The 17,277-nt window shown below is 50.2% G+C and overlaps 4 protein-coding genes across 4 annotated transcripts; 2 read left to right on the forward strand and 2 right to left on the reverse strand.

Annotated features, from left to right (window-relative positions):
- Window positions 1-258: 258 nt before the first annotated feature.
- On the forward strand, window positions 259-1,426 carry SCP_0300650 (hypothetical protein; the record flags this gene model as incomplete). The annotated part of the gene is made up of 6 exons (XM_027755462.1): window positions 259-552; window positions 603-647; window positions 702-723; window positions 790-912; window positions 963-1,159; window positions 1,214-1,426. The coding sequence occupies 6 exons, from the start codon at window positions 259-261 to the stop codon at window positions 1,424-1,426; spliced, it is 894 nt and encodes a 297-aa protein (XP_027611263.1).
- A 755-nt stretch (window positions 1,427-2,181) lies between these two features.
- On the reverse strand, window positions 2,182-2,996 carry SCP_0300660 (hypothetical protein; the record flags this gene model as incomplete). The annotated part of the gene is made up of 4 exons (XM_027755463.1): window positions 2,182-2,325; window positions 2,442-2,613; window positions 2,660-2,699; window positions 2,753-2,996. 4 exons carry the CDS (start codon window positions 2,994-2,996, stop codon window positions 2,182-2,184), a joined length of 600 nt encoding a protein of 199 aa, XP_027611264.1.
- A 5,029-nt stretch (window positions 2,997-8,025) lies between these two features.
- On the forward strand, window positions 8,026-9,192 carry SCP_0300670 (hypothetical protein; the record flags this gene model as incomplete). The annotated part of the gene is made up of 4 exons (XM_027755464.1): window positions 8,026-8,078; window positions 8,127-8,357; window positions 8,415-8,575; window positions 8,639-9,192. 4 exons carry the CDS (start codon window positions 8,026-8,028, stop codon window positions 9,190-9,192), a joined length of 999 nt encoding a protein of 332 aa, XP_027611265.1.
- A 1,791-nt stretch (window positions 9,193-10,983) lies between these two features.
- SCP_0300680 (hypothetical protein) lies at window positions 10,984-11,841 on the reverse strand (the record flags this gene model as incomplete). The annotated part of the gene is made up of 4 exons (XM_027755465.1): window positions 10,984-11,311; window positions 11,362-11,492; window positions 11,551-11,652; window positions 11,719-11,841. 4 exons carry the CDS (start codon window positions 11,839-11,841, stop codon window positions 10,984-10,986), a joined length of 684 nt encoding a protein of 227 aa, XP_027611266.1.
- Window positions 11,842-17,277: the final 5,436 nt, after the last annotated feature.

Raw genomic sequence — 17,277 nt, forward strand, 5'->3', positions numbered from 1 at the left:
GAAGTGACAGATATCGACATGCCGCCCTCGGATCAGACAGTGTTGCAAATACAACCCAACACTTCTGTCGGAGTGACATTTACTCACATGGGAGCATGAGTCTATGGTAAGCACGGCCGAGAAATTGGGACACAAATTGTGTCGGTTTTCACTCTAGCATCGTGGTCACATGCTCGTGGTATCGGAGTTGGGTTACCATGAGATACAAATACGGGCTGTGAGAGCATTGCATTGACCCGGACCATTCATTCCTTAGCCATGATCTCTCTCGTCGGTGGCCATCTACTCTCATTATCTTTCGAAAGTGTCGCTCTCGGTGTTCACACACTGACCTTGAGACACTGTCTCCGTCCTTCGCGCTGGGAGCGGAGCGGATCTCCCAAAAGGAAAAATTGGACGATCCTGTTGGTCGCCCTTATTCTCTACGCGCTCGGCGTAGTAGACGTTGTGCTCAATATTTACTATAACTTGGATGCCTTTGTCTTTCACTCTGGCTCCGGAGGGGCAGAAGCTGTATTTACAGACATCTCAAACCCGGTTAATTGTATGAGGGTGCGCCTTTAATTTCGACTCGAATATGCACGTTATTCACAATACTGTAGACCACCTGTCTTATGATGGCTACTCTTGTAGCGGATGGGATGCTGGTTAGTCCGATATCTGCCCCTTTTATCTGTCGCATCGTAATCTTCCCCTTGAAGGTGTATCGATGTTGGGTGATCTGTAAAGCAAGACAGCCCCTTCCAGTGCTGCCTATTGTTTTGTGGATTGGTGTTTTCGTTTGTGCAGTTGGCCAAGTCTATTATATGGCGACACTGCTCCCGGGTGCTTCACTCGTCGCCGCCCCCGAATTACAAGTGTTTATTTCTGCATTTGGTGCTTTAAACATCACCCTCAACATGGGAACCACCGGTGAGTGTTTAAACATGGGTTTCGTGCTTGCTCCTAATTTCAGGTTGTAGTTCTCATTGTATGCTACATATGGTTTGTCCACCAGCAGTCCGCTCAATTGCTCCAGAGAGAGACTTCTGGCATGATAGGCCTAAAGGCCATTATGCGCATTTTCGTTGAGTCCGCACTCGTGTACACGACTGTTGTTGTGATAGCATACATTGCGGACCTTACGGGATGCAACATTGTGTACGCAATGGGAGATATAGTGAGTACCTTAGGCTTTTTGAGGGTATCACCTGAATTTATTGGTTCCCCGCAGGAGTTGGAGATGGCCGGCATCTCATTTGACCTCCTTATCATCCGCTGTCGAGAAATTGCTTGTCGCAATGCTGCAGTCGATGAAGACATCCTAACCACGCTGCGGATCCAGTCACCTAAGGACACAACCAGTGATCACAACACTGGCATTCCAGTGGAGGAGGCCGCTTCTACAGTCAATCTGTCTACTCCCAGCACATCGATGCAGGTTTGATTTATCATTCCAGGATGCGTGTTCAGTTCGGGATAATGGTGTTCATCTGAATGCAGATGTGTGCGATGTGTATTCTCTAATGGCTCCGAATAAGAAGAGTTGGTGGGCAAAGGAAATAGGGGTTAGCCGTTGTAAACTTGTAGATTCGGATTTTCGTGCCGGACAAACGGAGTAGATTCCAGGGACAAGCATCGCTGCAGTCCTTCGATAAGCGTAAACCTCAGCCATACCAAAACTGTCAAACGTTCGAGCTCCTCTACTGGTAGTAGTACAATTGAGAACTACGACAGAAAATCCTTCGGAGGATTGTGTGAATATCTGAGGATGTCAGAGCCTGAAGTTGCACTCTAACATGTGGTGCCAATGAGCAAAAGTGTCCAAAGTCTGCAGCACTAGGGTATGTGAGCAGGCGGGTCAGATTGTATCGCGATGCAGCGCCCTGTAAAAGGCAGGCGAAGTGGTATATGTCTACAACTCACAGCCTTTTGGACATGGGTATGCATATTCTGGCAGGCTTCTGGTCGGGCATACAGACGTAGATCAATATCTTGCAAATCTCTGGACTTTGGTATATTTATTTTCAGTTCAGCAGTGGGTAGGCAGCGCACTCCATCCCTAAGGTATGTGCAACCCAACCAGCCGTGATGTTTGTGCAATACGGCTTTTGGTACGCACGTTAGATAGCACTCAGCATTGCACGCGTCTCTTCCCCGACCTCGTCGCCGTCCTCTGTTCCTCGCTCTCGATATAAAGAGTCAAGGACAGACATTAACGAGGACGACGTGGCCCAATGACTCGTCACGGGAGAGGATACCATCCTGGAGAGCGACAACATAGGCAACAGCTTCGTTGGGACTGATACCCTGTGAGGGTTCCTTGTGCTCTCGGTCCTCGGCACTCTGTTTGGTGGCCGAAGAATTCCTTAAGCAACTGCTGGACTTGGGAACTTGGGTCGACGAGAATAATTTGTGTGAGCAGTGAATAACCTTACTCTCCACGTAACGGAATAACGCACCTCGTCAGTGTCTTCCTTTTTCAGGTTGGCGTCCTTGAGTACCTGCTCGATGGGCCTCATGGTCTTGCGCAACAAATCCATGTTGAGCTCTTGAAACTTGGCCCTGGTGAGCATCTCCGAGAAGTCGTTGTCGCTCTCGAAGGACTCGATCTCAAGCCGGGTCGACTGCTGACTGGAAAGAGTGCGCTTGGCCTTCTCAACTTCGTGCTTGAGTTCACCGAGAATCCTCAGGTTCTTGAAGACATCGGTTCAGCGAATCTTTTTGCATAGCTTGGTCATGTATTCCATGAGGCGGTTGTCAAAGTCCTCACCACCGAGGTGAGTATCACCGGCGGTTGCCAACACCTTGAAGACATCCTCGTCTATAGACAAAAGATACACATCGAAGGTACCACCACCAAGATCGTAGAAGATGTTCTGCGACTCGCCGCCCTTCTTCAAGAACGTACGCGATGGCAGCAGCCGTCGGCTCGTTGATAACACGAAGTACCGGAAGACCTGCAATAGTGCCTGCATCCTATGTTGCCTGACCCTGAGGGTCGTTGAAGTCTCCATACGAGGTCAGACGGGGGTCAAAATTATTAACTCACAGGCTGGAACAGCGATGACGGCATGAGTAACGGTCTTGCCGAGGTACGTCTCCGCAGTCTCCTTCGTCTTTCCGAGTACCATAGCCGAAAATTCTTCGGGAGTCTGGGAAGAAATGAGACGGCACGACTTACACAGTTGACGGACTTACAAATTCACGAGCGTCACCACGGTATCTGATGGCTTGTCGCCTCTGTTTGTGAGCTTGAGTGGCCTGGGACCGTGTAAGATACTCGACCGGCTGTAACAGCGGTACACACGTACGAGTGCTTCTGGTCACGCTTGACTCCTGGTCGTTGAACTTAAGGTCGATGAGACGCTGTGCATCGAACACCGTACTTATTCTCCGGGTTCGAATGATGGGAATTCTTCCCAACTGACCCACGATGGTGTTATGAGTCTGTGACCTTGGTCATTGGTAATAATTTCTATTCGTCCTGCCTGCTGAACACTGAAGCATCTTGTGAGACTTGGGGACACAACATCGCGTGAAGGCGCTCACCCTACGCAAGAGTAGGCCGTACCCAAGTCGATACCAATGACCGTTCCATAGTCAGCTTTCTTGTCATCCTGGGCATTCGCAGAAACAGGACAAAGAAGGAGAGCACGAGAGCGTGTTCTGTTTGTTAATTTCTGATTATATACTACAGGACCTGGTAACCGTCTGCGCGCACTTCCATTGAGCCACCTCCTCAGCAGAAAATGCCGCGTCTTATATCCATCCAGCTCCTGGAGTAAGGTCATGGTGTGCGTGTAAACTGCCTTGAAGTGGAGGCGACTTACAAATGCATGTAACGCTCGATACAATACTAAGTATGCCGGATACACCCATGGATGATTTCTAGATGAGCACGAAGCAATCATTCCACAACTAGCATCCAGAAAAGAGAAACGGCTTGTGAGTCGACTGTTGTTTGTCACTTTCAACACAACACAGCACCTTATCAGCGCTTCCGGACACTAGTAAACTGACTCATCTCTCAGTGAAACAGAAACAAACATCGTGATTTCGTAGGAATATTCGGTGCTTACGTGTACTACAAAGTGCGGTCTGCCATTGGGACATACGTCGCACCGGAGGATCGACCTGGCGCCGCTGTTGCCCAGGAGCTCTGGTAATCCACTCAGCGTTGCGACCATCCCGCAGGGCCAGAAAGTGCGATGTCGGAAAGACTAGGGGATGAGCAGGACCGTGGAGTAGACAAATTCATGAAGGTGAAAGAAAAAAAAAGATCAGAGTCAGCCTCGAACTCGACCATGTCCTCAAATTAATGTTTGGTGAGGGGTGAGGGCGTCGTATGGCCCACGGAAGCCTACGGAGGCGATGCTTGAGTAGAGAAGACATTCTCACAGGAAAGTGTCCGCATAACATGTCTAACTCACGAGTGTTTGCAATGGGGCAAACTCTCCTGGGGCGCTCGTCACCGTGCGATGGACATGCGGACAACCAGATGTCTGAATCGCGGTGAAAGAGCGTACGATTCGCGCGGACCTGGCACCGGGGAGCATCAACGTTAACGAAACATCAACTACACGCGGCCAGCGGTGACAGACGCGAAAATGTGACATCTCTGTGTAAATATTCTGTCGCGGGGCTATGCACACTCTGAGCCCCTCCAAATATTCCTCTACTGGCGCTCTCGCTGCGACCTTCCTGCCGACTATAGCTATGACGACACCGCCCCGATCTCTCCCCTCAGCAAATTCATTTACGACGAAAGCGAGGAGCTGGCGGCGGCCCCCGCTCGACTTTAGCGCGCCTGTCCAGTACTGCCCCCCTCACCGCCGCCATTACGAGCCTGCGCCCAACCACGAGCCTACGCTCCGTCTTCCTCCGCGTCGCCGGCATCCACCATTAACCCTGCCGCTCCGCGCCCTCGCGGCCGCGGCGATTCTGGGGGCTGACGCGATGAAAGACACTGCACGCTATCGTTCTGGTAGGATATTGTCAGGATAGCTGGCAGCGACGTAGGGTCACTGCGTTCTCAACTTCATCATAGGAAGAAAGCGCTGTCGTAGTTCTTGGTCGTCTCCGTGTTCGCCTCTGAATTTCTGCTTCGTTGCCAGTATGCTCGTACGCGTCGTTCATAATGCTGCAGAGGATACTCAATGGTATGTAGAAGGAAGAACTCCAGGAGTGGGAAGTGAGAAGAGTACCGTACCACACAGATACCTCCGACGAGAATGTGAGTTTCTTCCGATGTCTTTGCAGTACTAGTTTGCCAGCATGCGGGCATGTGCGCGTCACCACTTGACTTCCGCCTAAAATCGCTGGCGTTCGGCCACAATCGCCAGCAATCGCGTCAAATTTGACCGGGCTTTTGCAAGGTCTTCCTAGGTTCGACTCCGAGGTTTCCATTTTCAATGTTCAGCGCTCAGCATCCAATGTTCAAAGTGCTGAACGTTCAAAACGTGAATATATTGAAACTTCGCACCTGCTACCTGCACACTATCTACTTTCGCAGATCGTTCGCAGAAGCAAGAAATCACGCAGAAAGCAGCGGCGGAAGAATCCAAAGCCCGTTACAATAGATTTGTTTTTATTGCGTTTGTCTTGAATTATCATCGAAATGTTTCCGTAAGCCCTGACATACGAAGTTTCAACGTCTGCGATAGCTTCCGTATTGCCGCACTGGGGCCCTTCCCCGGCAATTTGCTGACATTCTGGTGATATGAACGCACTCACGGCATATGGGCGTTTTCGACTACGAACTTCCCACAAGAACCGTCCATCTCGTCGGTCAGGTGGAAATACATTAGGATCTAGTTTTCTCTTACACCTTGAATTACCCAGTTCTGTGGCTGACTCCAACGCTGCCCTCTGACTTATGGCGTCGAGCCCTACTGTTTCCACGGTTACCTATGAGGTTGGGCCATTTCATGGGTACGTACCCACCACAGAGGATGCCCTCTGTCTAATAATGGTACGTTACTGCTCATTTCTCCCCTTGCAGTCGACTGACTGCGTCCTCTATCATACATGATTTTGTCATCCTACCACCCTGATTCGAGGCGGCTCGGCGGGGAATCTTACCACGAGTCACGCGCCGCCTGACCGTACCCGAACGACAATCCGTGGTTAAGAGCGGTGCTATCTTCATCTTCTGTGAGAAGGAAAGTGGAATTAAGCGATGGGTTGAGGGGTTGAGCTGGTCGCCGTCCCGCGTTGCGGGAAATTTTCTTGTGAGTGTATGATTGTAACATGGTGTACAAATTTGCGACTCCTCTATGCATGGTACTGAGTGCCGGTGTGCTGATCTATGGGTTCTTGCTGACAAGTACTCAAAAATCCCAGACCTATCGAGAGCTTGCGAATCGAGTGGATACTGGCATCAACCACGAACATTCAGAGCGATCTGCATCCCAGGAGGAGTGCTATACATCCCAGGAGGAGTGCTATACGCGAAGAGGTGTCATATGTGTGCCTAAACAAGATGGCCTAATTAAGAAGGTGAAGATACATTCATATCTCTGTTATCATCCGTGATTTTTACTTTCATGATGACAAGACAATTACTGTCAAGACTGACGGGTTGGACTACCACCTCATATCGTACTACACTGAAGAGGACGTCCGTTCAGGCAGGCTTCAACACCCGTCCAGCCGGCCAGACCTTCGGTCTATTGAAATACCAAGGGAACTCCTTGAATCCTCTGGTTTTCGGTACCCGCTGAAGTGTGAGTCGCAACACGGGAGCATGGTGGGCCATATGTATCTGCAGCGGTTCGTCACATACATACAAGCATACTCACTAGACACTTCTCACTGGTTGTTAGCAGTGACGGAGATGCTGTTAGCAATGATGGAGATGGAATTGATAATCAGCGCGGTGGCTTAGCTGTCCCATCTTCGCCTTCAAGTGGGGCAACAGGCGAACCCGCGCCATGTTTCTCCCCAATTGGTCCTGCTCATTTCCCACACACCCCTGCCGAATCTCCCAGCATATTGAATCAAGCTCTAAGCAGGAAATGTGAACCATCCTATCCATCCTTGTCACTGGCACTTCCAGCGGACATTCGGCAGTCTGCATCTGCCTCTCCCACAGAAACGGTGTACTCCCTCCTCAGCATGGATAGTTCGCCGCTAGAGCAGACACAGTCCTCGCCATTCGCAAGCCGCGCCATTCCATTTTCCTACGCTGCTGCAATATATGAAGCAGGGCAAAATGCCGTGCAGACGGATCCTACCTGGGTATCTGGGAATACCTGGCCGAACCAACAATCAGGTCGATTCTACCCCTTTAATTGTGGTGGTGCAAATGTTACAGTCAGTGCGCTCAGCGCTGGAGTGTCTGCGTGGCTGCCAGGGACCGGTCCATGCTCCGGGCATACATACACCCCTACGTTGCCACCGCTGGCCTTCATCTATGCTGGGTCTCCCACTCGAGGATATGACCACACAGATACTGAATAGCTCTGCAATTCCTTGTCATCAGATCTCACATTACTATTTTTTAATACTTGACTACGATGCACGAGGACATCATATCTCTCACTGTTTCGAGCATCTTCGAAGTGGTAGCGAACTCCGATAAGAGCCGTTGTTTGTGGACAACAGCAACAATGGATGCATGTAGGTGAAGAAGACAGTTCTGTGATTAAGGGAATCGGACATGACGTGCGAATGCAGCGCCGCTCACCCACAAGTAGATGTGATCTGCTTATGTACGCTATCCGCTATCTTTATGGCCAGCGTCCCCGGAGTCGCAATTCGAAGGTACTAATTGGGAAGATACGACTCACTCCCCTCGGATCAATATTGATTGATGAGAGGTCCAAATGCGATAGCGGTTGACGTTCTCATGTGAGAGCATGGGAAGGATAGAAGACAGTCCCTGACATTCTATCTATGTTCGGCTCCTAGATTCAGCTTGCTCAGCATGGCACATGTATCTCTCCTGAACGCTGAGGCATGTAATTCGGCCTGGTGATTCGATGTCAAAAAGCGACTCGGTTGAGCCTGAAAAACCTTCACGCTCTTTTGTCCCTTGTTGGCATGCCTTACTTCACTAGAGTTGGACCTGGGCTGCCTACGATATCGTCCTCCGAGTGCGTTGTTTACATTGCATGCATTTACCTCTGTTGATCATCACACAGGGACGATGTATGCTTTCCAATCGTGGTGAAATGCAGCGAGAAGGCCACGGCCGAAATAATACATGACAAGCAGGCGTCGTTCTTCTCCCTGCACAGTTCGAGCCTGGTATCGGATCTTCTACTATGTCGTGCCGCCAAGAGCACGATTCTTAATTCGGTACTGCCGGGCTCGCCCGTTTATCCCGTCTGGCACGTCCACAGTATGTGTGGGTACATAACCTTTGATTACGAGTACGTTCCTATGTCATTACTTCGTCTTATACCTAAATACTAACCTGGGATCCACAGCAATGATATACTTCCACTCTGCGGCAATTCAAACCGCGGTTATTGCAAATTTCGGCGCGTGGACACCTTTGGTGAAGCTGTCGCGTTCCTCCTCGCAAAGGGCAACTCGGGCAGATTGAGGATGCTCGGCATATCAAAGAAGAGTTCCAGCAAGAGCTCCGGTGAGTAGCGACCTGTCATATCTGTTTCCTATCTTTATATGCCTACTGCTCGGTCATTACCAGAGTCATCTCATCACGCGGACAACATGCCCAATGCAGTACTACCTAGCAATGTGTCTACTCTTACGGACTCTCCTCGCGTAACCCGGCGCTGCAGAACATGTAAGAAGCCGATGCGCGGTCACCCTAAAGGACAATGCGCCCAGCTCCTATTAAATGCAGTCACTGACGATATCGCGAAGATGACCATAGTCCCTTCGGGAGGATCGCTTGCCAAACCACTCGAGGGAGCATTGACGTTGCAAGCAGAAACTGATACAGAAGACACGCATCCCCTCACACCCCACGTATTTACTCTTTCTTCGCCGGATATTGTTGAGGTCAAGGATTTTTTAGCCATGAAGCAAATTCCCGTACGCATCGCGGTCGTTTATCGACCCCATTCGGATGATGGTTGGCTTGTGATCGGAGGTAGTGCCGAAGAAGTGCAAGATTTGACGAATCTCCTTCAGACTAAGCCAGATGAAAGCACCAAAAGGGGGTATGGACTTGTGCACCTGGGGTCGGCGGCGATGATTGGCATGATTAGCACCTGGGCAGGTCTGGCATATGTCTAAAATCTACATCATCGTAGTTGGCTCAGTGATAGCTTTCTTCTTATGTTGCAGTGTCTGTCGTGTAAACCGTTGTCTTGATAATATTTGTATGTTGCAAGGAAAGGAAAATAATAGACTTCAAACACGACGAGATCTATGACTGAGATGGCTGAATCGCGCATCGCAGTCAACCTTTTCTAATAGCCTGTCTGATGCCGCATACTGCGGTTGGTAGCTCCCTGGTGGAAGCGTAACACGCGCAAAGAATGCCTACCCTACTAATATCCCTGCTCCACGATCTCTTCATTCTTTGTGTCTCGCTGTCAGCCAGAGATGGAGTAACTGGTTTATCTTATCACGAGGCTCACCCCTTCCTGCGCGATTTTTGGCACTGGATGACATACTTTCAATAGAAAAATAGAAAATAATGTGGACGGTGCATTTCCACTGACAAGTTTCCCTCGTCGCGCCGATCGCGAAGCCCATTGTATTCTGGTCCTTCGATGATACCTGTCTTGCTGTAGTGAGGCTGAGCAGTGATGCACATTTCTTAGTGAGGTTATCGCCTCCTCTAACATGTTTCTGCGCTCCTGATAACCTGCTTGCCATAGGGAGATGGACTATCGTGGCACGAGCCGTGCGTTTTCACACCAGAGTAATCTCACCGTCGCGCTTCGCAGAGCTCAGGTTAAGTCCGACATGCCGCTGTCATTTACTGTTGACCTTCCTCGGCAATGTTTTGTTCTTTCATCCAGCAAACTGATGCACATCTCCCTCGTACCTCTTTCGAACTGCGAAGGAGTTGACTACCGGGATGACCAGAACGCGCAAGGAGTGCACACGGAATTCGACTGCAGGTGAATGCCATTAATATGACAGACGCTCACTTCACCGTAATTCGTTCTGCTCACTTGGTCGTGGTAATATAAAAGATACCTCCGTAGCGACTGACAGAGCACCACGAGGAGGAACATGAGTAGATGAGCAAGTATTTAAGTATACAGATGAGCGTGGACGCGACGCTAGACATCTAGGGGCTCAGCAGTTCAGATCACGAACGACGAGATTCGGGTCGGTTGCGAAGTGCTCATACGATACCTTCGTGCCTTCACGCACTTCGCCGATCTCCGGTTGGGCCTTCACGTCGAGACCGCATCGCCTCAAACTTGCGAACATATTTTGCGGACGACCTCAGAGCAAAATGATGTCCTTTAGCACTTCCATAGTACGTGGGGCATTTGAAAATGTCACTAAAATGGGCTGTTCAGCGCCATGACACATATATACTTGACGACATACTTGCCATCTTTATCAACAGGACGTTGCCCGAAAACCTCTCGGTAATTGTCCATAAACTGCCGGCTGAGCTGCCGTGCAAGCTTGACAGTATCGCCGAGGTTGTGGCCGTATTGATTGGTGTAACGCATATGTATCACGAGCTCCAAATCAGCACAATTCATAATCTCGACACAACGTGCAGCAACCTCACGGTCAATGGTGATGGGACGCCATCAATGTGCCTGTCACCGCATTCTTTAAAGAGTCTTGACTGCAGGGTGACAATGCTTGCTTTCCCCGCGTCGAACTCGATTTCGCTCCCTCGCGAACCGTGCTTGAGGTATAGCGGATAGAGCCCGATTGGTTACGCCGCTAACCGCCCTTCATCAGTCTGCAACCGGAAGAACTACTCGCTTTTCATCGTTTGGACCGCCTGCTCCGCCGACTTTTCTATCGCTCATGCTAGTAGCAGCAACATGGTGGACATTGAGTGTAATGACTGTAACAAGTCACGCCTTAGTTTCTACCTAAGAACTAAGACGTTTTGGAGGCTCCAAGACGGGCCCAGAGCTTCGCGTCTTCCACAAAGTAGGCTTTGACTGTAGAGAGGGTGAAACCGCCAGGGTACTTGCTACTACCCACGACGCGAGAGACGACGTTCGGGTTGCACTTGTCCGACGACCCCAACGACCCCAAGAAGCCGACGCCAAAGAGCCCAGTAGAGCTCATCCAGGAGCAAATCCTCTCGGAAATAGAGTTGAAGTCCATTTGCAGGCCGTGGAGAACCTTGCATTGAAGAGTCAACTGGCCGTCGAGGAGGTCTTTGATCAATTTCAAATGCGAAATTTCCTCCACCTTCTTGCTGAGTCTGCACGTTAACCGTGGAGAGAATCTCGACGGCCTTCGAGGGACCTCTTCGTTACTAGCAGCAGCCACAGCAGAGAAGCTGCGACTGCGATGGACACAGCTGCCGGTGCATGGGCTCTGACAGCTTCCAGGGCGGAGACCTTGGCAGCAGCCTCAGCCTCAATCTCACCCTCGAACTGATTTCAATTAGTTGGCATTCTGCGCATGATAGAGTAGAGCACGAATGTGACTGACAAAATCACTTCGTGCCCTGTAGTTTCCTGAAATGGCTTCGCGATCAGGTTTCGTGTGTACATTTAGTAGAGTGTCGTGGTTCAACTGCACCGGGTTGATCTTCTGCAACGATGATTAGCGAGATCATACACACGATTCAAACAACAACGTACAGGTGCGGAACATCACGACCCAACGCACAATTACCAGGAATGGAAGGGAACCTCGATCCGCGGGCGAGAGCAGGACTACTGTGAACCCGAGCTCTGACTTCATATAGCCCTCGGCCTTCTGCTGGGCCTTAGTGGACATAACGCAAGATTCCACAATGTAGTATTTCCTTCACTTGGTCAACGATGAACATATCCGTCAACTGCACAGAATAGTCAATTTTCGTATCAATGAATACAGGACCGACATACCTTCAAAGTATCCACATTCCCTATCTACAGGTAATTCAATACGTTGGCCATGGCTTGCAGGGGGACCAATTTACCGGCGCTGTTGTAGTTGACGATCTTGAGGAGACACGTTGTGTGGTGCACGACATTGTCGACCACCCCCGCATGCATAAACATCGATACGGATCGGATTCACATCACGAATCTTGACCAATTCTGCACGTCAAGTCTAAAGTGCGCGACATAACGATTCCACCCCAAGACGACGTCAGCAAGATGAGCAGAATGTTGGTGATCGAATGCAAGGCAGAGCACTGTCCAAGCGAGCGCCCAGCAAGCGCAGAGTCCTTCTAAGCGAATTGTGTAGCAGAGAACAAACCCGACGGGAGGTTGAAGGTGTAGCAGCGAGTCCGTACGTCGATATAATCAAAGAGCGGAAGCATATTCACGTTGACGTCCTTGTCCATGGTATCGTATGTCACGGCCTTGCGCCGCTGGCGGTGGTCTTCCCCAATGACTTCTCCTTGACAATGGTGACTATAACAAGTTGTAGACGGCGATAAGATGAGCGTCGGCACCACTCCACAGCGAAGGAGGAGCGGGAGAGCATTACCAGTAAACTCATGAGGCCTGCCGTCCGCACAGACAGATGGATATGACTTAGATGGTATTCAAGGGGCTGTAGAATCCTCACTTTCTTCTCGAGTTATGTAGATTCACTGAGCGAAGAGCGGAACTGCAAATACTTCGGCATCAACCTCAATCAACCTTAAGTATAAATGAACTCCATACCGTCACCAAGCCGAACTCTGGCGACGTCCTGCCCGTAGCATACTCAAAAGGACCTTGGATGCCATAATCTCGTTGCAAGGGACGTCAAATTTGTAAACGTGCAGCTAAGGCGCGGTCATACTCTCAGCTTGCGATGATCTGGCAAGGTCTGTTTAAGGAATATTAAAACTTGACATTATATGAGCTTGAGGCGCACCTCCGCAGCTGCCAATCGCTTGCAAGACTGAACCGGGCTCATCGAATTTGTATCTGCGTGCGTCCACTTCACAGAAATTTGCACACTCACGCGTCGAGGCACGATTCAAGCCACCATATACCACCATCTGACTGCCCGACAATCGCGATTAGCGATAAAGACCAGAGTTGTAGGGTGACTGGTGCGACCTCGGCACGATACGCAAACCGGTCCCGGGACGTCCAAAAGTCAGTGGGATGCTTTCCAAGCCATCACAGGCAAAACACAGATGATGTCTACAGTGCTGCAGGGAACACATACACATCACTAAAACCAAAACGGATGATCAAGCGACGTACTCATCGAATCGTCTGCATATGCGGTCAACAAGGCTGTAAGCGTGGTTGGAAAATCTTATGCCTCAACATCACGGCGTCCTTCGGAACTAGCCGAATCCTGTGACTTGTGATTCTTACAAGTTGTGAACGCGCCAAGGAAGCACTACTTGGGAGCGTTGAGCAAGTGAGTTAGGTCAATTCGAGGTCTTGACTAGTTTTCCCAATACTTCATTGTGAAAAATTGGAGGTAATCTCATGTTTTGCTCAGCAACTTGTCCAAGTTCCGCGCCTGAACAGCACCGAGAGCTTAGCCATGTTCCGCTGCAAAATCGCAACAAAGTTTATTCCAGCGCATCAGAGGTGTTCTCAAAGCAATTTTCATTTCGCAATCTCATCCTGCATAGGTAACCATATACGGAAGAGTCACAGTTCGAACCAGTTACCGCGACGTGTCTCAGAAATTATTAATCCACAATCGCGTTGAGCCTCCTCAATTAAAGCGCTGAGTATAACGTGCACATCGGCCGTCTTTTATGACAGAGTGAAAGACACAATGCCTAGACCCAGCTAAGAACATTCAGTGGAAGGTACGGTCTAAATACACGGTGTTGGGATATAGGGCATTCCAGCTGCAGCAGCTCGCATGAGGCACGTTTTTCTAATAGTAAAGATGCAAGAGAGAGGGTCAGGAATAAATAGAGGGAATACAACAGATGCATTGCGTGGTACACACCACCGAAGTTGGACACTCCTCGTCGACTTGAACACATTCATCATGTATCTCCAAGCTGTAGCTGGAATGACTTGGGGGCGGTACAAAGTGATCAGGAGAGCGATACTCCACGCTAGTAGAGGGCTGCTCAACCAAAAATTAACATCAATATACAGATAATTGCACGCTGTAATTTAAAAAAAATACCCACTGGGATTAACGGCTCCGGCATAAGGGCAGAGGATCCAGTGCCATGCATCCGCTTGATTGCTTGATTGGAAAAAACTGAGGTGGATGCCTCAGACCGTGCATATGACTGCTCCTGTCTCACATACTGGGAGGAATGATCGGACGAGGCGGATAAAGATGGTGGTGCGAAACCGTGCCGATGCGACTCCAAATATTTCTGTGAGAAGCATTGATTCTTCTCGGATGTAAGCTACTAGTTTGACCTACTGTATATAAATCCTCTGTCATTATTTTGCCAAATTTTGGGTCGACATCGATCTGTGCATTTCGCGGGAGCAAGTCAGGATGACAGGTGTCTGAGAGTTGCCTCGAAACACGTTCATCCAACTGCTGGCGAATCTCTCTGAGTTCATTGCGCAGATCACCGTTTTCTATCTGCAATTCGCGAAGCCTAAGAAGAGCCGTAGGCAATGCGACGACTTCGTCGGAAGAGAGGGAGAGCATGCTTTGCAGTTTAATCACGGTACTCTCCAACTACGGATCGGATCCGTCAGCGCGATGTCCCTGGACACACAGCTGAAGCCCTTACATTCTCTAAGTAAGCCTTGCGTTTGACGCGGTGCCTGGCTTGAGCTTTAGAGACGTTTAGCGGTGCGAATACTGTAGCAGCCAGCCTTTACCTTGCGCATTGCGAGAGCGTGTCTGTTGCTCGTTGTGCCCGCGAGCTGGGGAGGCGATCGTCTTCATGCGTCCCCAAAAAGGACAAGGGCGATCCTTTATTTGATGTAGTAGGTATGTCAGAAGGACTCTGCAGTAATGGGTGATTACCCCTGCAGGCGGTAGGTATGTCGCTCTTAGAATGGTTTCAGGTCCTAGTTAGAGCAAGTTAAGCAGCTACGCGAACTACCGGAAAACCATGAACGGCAAGATGAATCACTAAGGCAGCGAAATGATGTGCACACGACGTAACTTGCCGCCTTCAAGCATCACTTCTGAGGCTGTCACCAAGTGCGGAGCTAATGACCCGACCCAGAACCGCGGCAGCAGTCGCGGCTCAAAGCCTTACAGCATCCCGGAGAAACCAGGGTCCATATCTGATTTGTCTGGCTCTGAGGGCTCTCATAGGTAGGTTCTGAGTAATCACGACTGGTCTGCATCTCAAGCATGAGGAAGTTTGGGAGGCGGGGCGTCCCGGAGGGGAGGGGTTGTTTCAGGGGATCAGTAGTTACGCCGAGCGACCCCTGTTGCTGCAGCCCATCAGGTGAGCCAAATGAGCCGCAAACTAACTGCTTCTCGAGTCCCAACAGAACTTCCGGACAGTTGGAAAAGTCCACGTCCGCGAAAGGTGTTCCTAGACATTCCACACCGCACGCGCAGCGGCATTTTGACTATGTTTTGTCGTCCCTGTTAGTGTGTCGCTACAAATGTCAGATTTTTCTCCAACGCTGCGAAGCTATCGCTGAGCCCTGCATGTGGGAGTCAAACGTCTCAGGGCCAGAATTACATCATCTAGAATTAGAAATAGATCTAAGCCATTGTACCTCGTGATGGGCAGGCCGGACGAAGTGAAAACATCGTTCACTTTGACTGCTCGGCCCATAACGATAGACCCCATCGGAGAACCAGTCCATACCGCAGATTACGAAATAGACCACCCGAAAGTCAGGTTGGTGACACCACTGCGGCACTGGTGGTGCCGCGGTGACCAGCTGGTATCCACAGTGTCTCCGTCGCGGAAAGATGCGACAATTGAGGCCCCACCTGTCAGAAGCTGCCTCTTCCTAGGCCACCCAAGGGCCACATACACCGGATTTTTGGGCGACAGGCCTAACGACATGAACCTAGGTGAGAAGACTATGAGACCCTGACCGGCGGTCATCATCGAAACGGCTTCAACTTGCAACCAGAACCAGAGTAAAGTACCCGTACCCGACTTGGGATTCGCTGATATGGCCGGGGAGGCCGAGATATCTTTCCCTCAATTCTGCATGGTGCATTCCAGAAACCTCGTAAACGGCAAGGAAGTCGTTGGCAAATGTGGCAACACATGGAAGAGAGCAAGTAATAGCTCATAACCAGCATCATGAGGGGTTCCCTAATGAAAAGAACATTACTTAATATCAACCATAGTAAGGGCCTGTTCGGTAGACGAGTGATATCGATAATTCGCTCGAGTCCGCGATTCTCGGGATCGCTCCGGCAACAGCGGCTATGTGACCCGGTGTGACCCAGCGGTACAATTGGTCCATCCTCCATCCAGCGCGCGCCGCTCGCCATGTCCCGACGCTGCGCCCGTTGTTCAGTGCCGTGGCGGCGAGCCATATTGGGTAACACCAAATACCGACACAGTGATCAGGACCCCCATTTCTGGCCACTAAGCATAGAAAATTTTACAGAACTATCTAGCATGGCATAATTCTCACTATCTTGAGAGTGCAGAAAACCTTGTACATGGGCCTGGAAATCCTTGCCGCTGTCAGCGTTGTCAGCGTCAGCCTCATCATGTGTGAGAACAATAACCAAAAAGTGCGTGTGACAGCCGGGAATGTTCAGAGAGCCTTCGGAATATGCCAAATATCGCACATTCGAGTGAGTTATCGATATCACTCATCTACCGAACAGGCCCTAAGGTTGCCCAACGGGGTCAGGTCAAGTTTTGGCAGTTGGCGTGGTAATTTCGGGAGTCTCCTTATAGTGGTACTAGTAGGGTGGTTAGGTCCTAGCAGAGCTTGAAAAACCTAACCTACTGGCGCAGGCGGCCTCACGTCATGTGCCTGCTCAATGTAGCAGGCAACCTGCCCCAAATGGTATTTATGATGTAAGCACATACCTAAGGTTGGGCACTGCACCATAGTTACTCAAACTACACACTCTGTCACAATTCAGGCCTAGACGGCATATTGATATATAATATACCTGTAGTGGTAGCACAAGGGTGATGTATTAATGGCTGTTATGGTAGGAGAGACTCACTGCAGCACAGTGATGTATCACTGATATATAACGGTTTTGGCGGCTCCCCGGGCACCAGTGTGGCCTGACCTGCCTGTTCGGGTTCCGGTGCGCTCCTTGGCCGGGTCTGTGGGCTTCCTTGGCCGGGTCTGTGGGCTTCCTTGGCCGGGTCTGTGGGCTTCCTTGGCC

Source organism: Sparassis crispa, assembly GCF_003851025.1.
Source record: "Sparassis crispa DNA, contig_000002F, whole genome shotgun sequence".
NCBI lineage: Eukaryota > Fungi > Basidiomycota > Agaricomycetes > Polyporales > Sparassidaceae > Sparassis > Sparassis crispa.